Source organism: Aethalodelphis obliquidens, unplaced genomic scaffold, assembly GCF_003676395.1.
Source record: "Aethalodelphis obliquidens isolate GAN/ISIS:26980383/991018 unplaced genomic scaffold, ASM367639v1 scaffold4, whole genome shotgun sequence".
NCBI classification, from domain to species: domain Eukaryota; kingdom Metazoa; phylum Chordata; class Mammalia; order Artiodactyla; family Delphinidae; genus Aethalodelphis; species Aethalodelphis obliquidens.
Window position 1 is genome coordinate 4686679 of NW_020837948.1, and position 7463 is coordinate 4694141.

Below are 7463 nucleotides of genomic sequence, written 5' to 3' on the forward strand. Positions count from 1 at the left end.
CACTTTTGGGGCAGCTGCTCTCCACTGGGCAGGTTTCCCAGCTAGGATAGCTGAGTGGAAGCAGCTGGGGTGGGAGGGTCACTTCCCGGGGGTGGGGCTGAACGTAGGGTACAGGCTGAGGTCTCCCCTCTGCTGAGTCACACCCCAGGGTAGAGCCACTGGCTAGCAGGGTGCAGGGTCTTCTTTCCAGCCCAACAGGGGAGCCTGCCGGGGCTTGGAGTCCTCCCGCCGGGGGGAAAATGAAGGCCTGAAGGCTGCAGTCCCAGGCCAGCTCCAGGTCCAGGGCAAACTGAGCTCTGGTAACCTCACCGCCAGCCATTTCACCGCCTGTGTGCTAATCATCAGGTGCTGGGGGCCGTTCTTCGGTCGTCCCTGCCGCCCCCAGCACCTGTTCCGGCGCAGTGAGGCTGCACCAGGCCCGGGCAGCTTCCCTGTGGACTCCTGGCCCCAAAGTGGACAGGCGGGAGGCCCAGGGCTCGTGCGCAGACACTCCTCAGGGCTTCTGTAGTAAGGCACGAATCCTGGAGCACACAGGGCCTGGCCCCCGAAGGCGACGTCGCTGGAGACAAGCGCATCCAAGCCGCTGTCACGGGAGTGCCCCGCTGAGGCCAGTAGGGTGGGGCAGCGAGTCGGCGAGTGAGAGAGCCCAGAGATGAGGTCTGGGCCTGCCGGGCCAGCCTGGGTCAGCAGGAGACAAGATGGTCAGCCAGGCTCCCAGGATTGGCCTGTGCCTCCACTCCACAGTAGCGTAGGGGAAGAAGCCAGGGCCGTACCTTCTACAGAAGGGAAGCACTCGGCGATGTGACGTCACTCAGCCCTCCCAGGGCTCCCAGCTGGGATTAGAACCCACGCATCCCACCTCCTCCATCCTGCAGTCACAGGGCAAGTTGCCGGCTTTGTGGGGCTGGAGTGGCTTTAGGAACTCTGGAGGGCACGGGCTTTGGGTCAAATCCCAGGATTGCTCTTGCTAGCAATGTCTTTGGCCAAGTCGCTTAACTTCTCCAAGGCTCATTCCATAAAATGGGAATAAATAACAAGACCTACCTCATAGGACTATTACTAGGAAAAATGAAATGACACACACGAACCATTTGTCTGGGAGCCTAAGGACTAAACAAATAGTAGCTACTATTACTTTCTGTCTTGTATAAGGAAACTGAGGGTCATGAGGCTTAAAACACATTCTCTGAGCAAGTGGCCGAGCTGGGATTGAGGCAGCCTGCCTCCAGGCTCTGTGCCCTTATCTAACAACACGCTGCTCCAGGAGCCCCAGCCGACCTTGGGGGCCTGGTCAAGCCTCCTGGGGTGTGGGGCCCTGGGACAGTGCACCCTGCACCCTGCACCCTCTGTGGCCTCCCCAACTCACAGAACACCTGCCGTTGACTGTCGTCCTGCAGCAGCAGCAAGCCTGCAGCTCCCTCCTGGCGGGCGGGTCACGGGAGCCTGCACACCACCTGCCAGGAAGGGCCAGGCTGGGAAAACGTTCCTCCTTGGAGCGGTAGTAAGGGAAGAAGCCACTGGGTGGTTCTGAGTCCTCCTCTCTGATACTCTGGTCTCCTCCTCGGTCCCTGCAAACCTCGGGCCGCGGGGCCAGCTCCTCCTCAGCCAGGAGCTGCCCGTAGGTGCGAAAGAAGGGCAGGTACTCCAAGGCCACCAGGGGCCCACGGGAGAGGTCAAGGTTGCTGTGGGGCTCACTGCCCCTTGAACCGGCGGCCTGCAGTTGCTGGGACGGGGGCTCTGGGTCGTCCTCCTGCAGGAGGCTCTGAGAGGGCAAGACTCTGGGCTCAGCCTCGCAGCTCTTCTGGGACGTCTGGGAAGAGAAGGGAGTTCCGTCTGTCACTGCACCCAACTCCCCCAGCCTCTCCAGCTCCCACCCCAGCTCCTGCCTACATTGGAGGCCAGAGGGGTTTTCCAAATGCGGCTGTCCTCGTTACAACCCAGGGTGGCTCCCATCCAGGGTCAGCTTACCCACAAGCCTCACCTGCAAGGTGCCCGCGGGACACACCAGCCTTCTTGCCCTTCGTCAGTCACACCAAGCAGGTCCCGCTTTAGAGCCTGTGCTCTAAAGACTCTCTTAGACTCTCAGCTCAGAGGAGCCTTCCCAGCCCCTGCCTCCCCCACGTGACTCCGGATCACTTCGCCCTTCACTTCTGCACTGAAGCATTTCTCTTAGTCAGTGGTCTGCCTGCTCCGTGTGTGCGGTGGTCTTTGTCTGGTGTTCCTGGCTCATTGTAGGCACTCAGCCTATGCTTTTCCAACAAATGATCAGTCTAGTCTGCTCTCAGTGCATCTCATAGGCCCTTCCCTCTGTCCAGTTCAGCCACATAGACCTTCTCTAGGTGCTTCTTACTTGCCAAGCATCCTCTTGCCACAGGGCCTTTGCACTTGCTAATGCTCCTGCTTGGAATCTCTCCCCTCTCCTTCTTCCTAGTTGACAACTTCTCCAGCTCTTGGCTTAAGGTCTCTTCCTGTAGTCCCCTGGTCTGGTTGCATCACTCTACCATTGACTCCCCCCATCCTGATTCCTCTCATTCAAGGCACCCAGTCCTCTGCTGTGAAACATTTGTCTGCATGATTACTTGATTAATGCCTTTCATCCTACAATTTATAAAGTCCACCAAGGCAAAGCCCATCTGTCTTCCATATCCCTGGAGCCTAGAAGAGCCCTGGCGTACAGTAGATACCAGATATTGGAAGAAATGAAAGGAAGGTTGGAGGGAAGGAAAGAGGAAGAAAGAAAGAGTACTGAACTGGGCTTGGCCAGGAACAAAGTCTTTGCCAGACTCAATGTCGACAGGAGGGAGAAGCCATTTCTTGTGGGGAGGGTGGGGTGGAGAACGAGGAATTACTTCCCAGGCCCTGAGGGAACATAGGGACCCAGAGCACCTGTCAGTGAAAAGCCAGCCCATGCTCCACCTTTGCCTGTCAGGGCCACGAGTACATGGTGGGGTCCGTGGGGTATATGTGTGGCCTCTGGGCCCCTATTGGAGGACCCTCCCAATAGGAAGGACCTACTGTGGTCTGGCCGAGGCCTTCTTGATGCTTGATGGGGACTCTGGGCCTGAGTGCCCCTCCCTCGCCACAGGCCACGTGGTGGCACACGCTCCTGTGGGCAGCTTGAGCCCACGGTCCCCATCGTAAGTCTTAACCCTTGCTAAATGCCTGCTGTCCTGCTGACTGCAACTTCCTGGAGAGTGGGTACCAGGCCCTCTTCTGAGTTCCACGTGTCTCGCTCACGCCACCTTTGCTGAGTTTCTACCACTCCCCAGACACTCCATGGGCACTGCGCTGTGCAGTCCTCTCTTTCCGGGAATCCTAAAGAGGCCTGTGAGGAGAGACTTGCCTTTCCAGCTGGGTTGTGCCAAAGAGACAGGAGAGACTAGCAGCAGTGCTGGGGTTTGAGCCCGAGTCTGCCCTGCTCTGAAGCCTGTGGTCTTCTCACTGTGACTTACACGGTATCGTGGGTTGAACCATGTCCCCCACAGGAAATGAGGTCCTAACCCCTGGTACCTGTGAATGAGACCTTATTTGGAAATAGGCTCTTTGCAGATGGAACCCAGTTAAGATGAGGTCATCCTGGATTAGAGTGGGCCCTAAATCCAATGACTGGTGTCCTTATAAGAGGAGGGAGATTTGGACACAGACACAGGGAGAATGTCACGTGACAATGGAGGCAGAGACTGAAGAGATGTTGCCACAAGCCAAGAAATGCCAAGGATCGCCAGCAGCCATCAGAAGCCAGGAGAGAGACAAGGAGCAGGTGCTCCCTCTGAGCCCTGAGGAAGGAACCCCGCCCACACCTTGATTTTCGCTCCTAGACCTCAGAACTGTGAGAGGATAAATCTGCGTTGTGTGAAGCCACCCAGCTTGTGGTGACTTGCTTCCGCAGCCCTAGGACACTAGTTCACGCAGGTTGGCTGGATGGCTGGTTGCGTGGATGAAGGGATCTGGCCTAAGGATGGAGACTGGCAGCACTCTCTCAGCCCCACCTGGCGAGCAGCTTGTGGGGAGAGGCCCATCGCCATGACGGCAGCCCCCTCTGTGGGCTGGGCTCACCTAGGCCTTACCCTTCCTGCCATGTGGTAGTGCTGGCCCAGCGTGGACCTCCCTGCCGGGGGCCAGCAGCTCTCCTGAACCGCAGCCTTTCCCGCCTGGGTCCTGGCTCCACTTCACCATCCAGGCCTGGATTGAAGGAGGCCAGGTGTGCCTCCAGGTCCCCAGAGGGGCTCGGCAAAATGGCACGTGCACAATGCTGCTTGCCCTGTCCCTGGGACACCGCCTCCAGAGGCCGTTCCAGAGTCAGCAGTAGCCCCGAGTCATGACAAGATCAAGTCTCATCTTCACAGTCGGGCTGAAAAGACAGAGCCTCCTCAGCAGGTGCCTTCCTCCTGACCTCCGCTTCCCCCTAGCAAATCCCCCTCTGCCTGTCAGAGAAGATTCCATCGTGAAGTCACAAGGCCTGGTGCCAGGCAAGAAAGCCAGATGGCTCTGTTACCATGGAGACTCCTGCCCAAGCGCCCAACACCTGGGATCATCACCTGCTTCTTAATTCAGCTTAATCCAGCTCTCCCCCAGAGACTCAGGGGGACAAAGGGAAGGCGGACATCTTCTGTAATCAGATCAGTTCTCCACGACGGGGCCAGTGAGCTTGCTCAGGGACTTGTGCCCCGAGACTTGTGGAGTCCCCCAGGGCCTCTGGCAGGAGGTGAGGAGGAGTCCCAAGGACTGCCGCCCAGGGCGTCTGGACGTCTCCTTACCTGGGGGCCCCAGTCCCCTTGGGGATGCAGCCGAGACCTGGATCTCTGCTCTCCATCCCAGCAGCCCCTCCTGTGTTGTCCTTCCCTGGTCACGAGTGAGCACGACGTGAGACGGCTGTGGAAGGACTGATTATGCCAAATGCCTGCTTTCTCCCATGGAGCCAGCAGCCCCGGCTTCTCTCCCAGGTCACCTCCCAAGTGTCCCACCCACTGGGTGATTCCCACATGCAGTCCTCACTACAGACTTTCAAGTCAGAAAGTGCATCACTGTTAGGCCATTTTACAGATTGGAGAGTTGAGCCTCAGCACTAGGACAGCCTGGAGAAGAGGACTTCAGAGTTACACTTTAGCCTGAGGGCTCAAGACAGGAGAGCCCCAGCCCATCATGGGGAAGCCACAAGGTCTGGGCGTCTCCAGGACCTCAGGCTTCCGCAGTGCAGGATTCCAGGCAAAGCGTGACCCATCTCTCTGCCCTGGGACCCATGGGCTGCTGGGCCATTTGAGCCCACTTTTCTCTTTTAATAGACTTAACTCTCGAATCCATGTGGAAGTGATTTTTTGTAAGTGGTAATAGATAAGGCTCTAATTTTATTTTATCTTTTGAATGGTTAGTCAGTTGACTCAACATCATTTATGAATAATTTATTTCTCCCCCAACCTGATTTGAAATACCAAAGTAAACCCACGTTCTAAGTTCTTAACTATTTCAAACACAAGTCAGTTTCTCGAATTTATTGCTCTGTCCCTCTCTTTGTCTCTCTTTGTACCAATACCATATTGTTTTGATCTCTTTAGTTTTATCATAATTTCAATTCATGTTATACAGTCATCTTTTAAAACATCAACTTTATCAAGGTCTGATTTACATACACTAAAAAGTATATGGTTCACCAATACCAATCAATCTATACACTAATGTAACAATCCCAGAATTAATATACAGCAGTACTTCTTTTCAAGTAATCCCCTCTCTGCTTCCCAACCCCAAGCAACCACTGATTTGCTTTTTGATGCTACTGATTCATTTTGGAATCACACAATACGTATTCTTTTGTGTGAAGCTTTTTATTCCACATTTGAAGATTCATCCCTGTTGTGGCACTGTTCGCTCCTTTTTATCAATGAGCAGTACACCATCGTACGGCATAACAGTGTGTTTATCCAGTCATCTGTGTAGAGGCGTTTCCGTCATTTCCATTATAAAGATGCTCTGAATAGGTACAGGACTTTATGTGGGCATAGTCTTCATTTCTCTTAGGTAAATACCTTGGATGCGCGTAGCTTGATCTCATGGTAAGTGCATGTTTAACTAAATAAGACACTGCCACACTATTTCCAAAATGGTTGTACCATTTTTACATTCTCAACAGCAATGTATGAACATTCTAGTTGCTTCACATTCTTGCCATCACTTTAAAATTTTTGCCATTCTAGTGGGTATATGGTGGTATGTTATTATGGTTTTAATTTGCATTAATTACTAACGACACTTAGCATCTTTTCACGTGCATGTTGTCAATTTATGTATCTTCATTTGCAAGCGTCCAAATGTTTTGCCAATTTTAACAACTTTATTATCATTAAAGTACTATAAACTGCATCTATTCAAAGTGTACAATTTGATAAGTCTTCACTTATGTCCACACCTGAGAAGCCATTACCACAGTCAGGTTAACAAATATTTTTATCAACCCCCCCAAATTTCCTCTGGCACTTCTGTAATCTCTCCTTCCCTCCAGGTCCATCCCTAGGCAACTATGACCTGCTGTCACTAGAGATTATTTTTCATATCCTTACCCTTTGGGAAGTTGGTAGAGCCTCTTGAATATGTCAATTTATGTCTTTCACCATATTTGGGAAGCTTTAGGCCAAATATTCTTCAAGTATTTTTTTCCCAGTTTACTTCTCCTCTCCCTCTGGGACTCCAATGACACATATGTTATTTTTAAAATATATATTTTCCCACAGATCCCTGGGGCTCTGCTCATTTTTTTTTCTAATTTTCTTTTTTCTCTGATCCTCAGATTGTGTAATTTCTATTCATTTCTTCAAGTTTACAGGTTTTTCCTCTGGTCATCACCAGTCTGCTGTTGAAATCATCCAGTGAACTTTTTAATTTCAGATTTTGTATTTTTCGGTTCTAATAATTCCATCTGGTTCTTTTTTATAGTTTTTATTTCTCTGCTGAGAACTACTACCCTTTTATTCATTCTGAATTTTTTTTTAACCTGATGGAGCACGGTTATAAAAGCTTCTTTGAAGTCTTTGATAATTCCAACACATGGGTTACCTTGAAGCTGGCATCTCTTGTCTTTTCCCTTGAGAAGTGGCCACATTTTTCTGGTTCTTTGTATGCTGGGTAATTTTGAAATGTCCTGGACGTCGTGACTATTACGTTGTGTAGATTTGGGTCCTGTATAGCATCCTCTGGAGACAGTTGATGTTTTTGTTTTAGAAGGCAATCAACTCTGTTAGGTTCAAGCTGCACGTTCTGTCTTACCTTCTGTATGCAGTGGTTCAAATCTGAGTTCAGTTTTCTAAGCCTTTGCTGTGTTGTGTTGTAGTGGTGGTTTGGGTCTGTCCTGAACTTACATTATTTAGTGATTAGGCTAAAAATATGGGTCTCTGAAATCATACAACTCATTTAAAAAAGTTTTTATGCACACGGTTGAAACCTGATTTTGGTTCTCAAAGCTTGGCTGTGCT

General features: G+C 51.6%; 1 protein-coding gene across 1 annotated transcript; it reads right to left on the minus strand.

Annotated features, from left to right (window-relative positions):
* Positions 1 to 576: 576 nt before the first annotated feature.
* LOC113617626 (uncharacterized) lies at positions 577 to 4025 on the minus strand. Its single transcript, XM_027101234.1, has 2 exons — positions 3990 to 4025; positions 577 to 1810 (listed from the first exon to the last, which is right to left on the minus strand). Exons 1-2 carry the CDS (start codon positions 4023 to 4025, stop codon positions 1292 to 1294), a joined length of 555 nt encoding a protein of 184 aa, XP_026957035.1. The 3' UTR covers positions 577 to 1291.
* Between the last annotated feature and the right edge of the window lie 3438 nt (positions 4026 to 7463).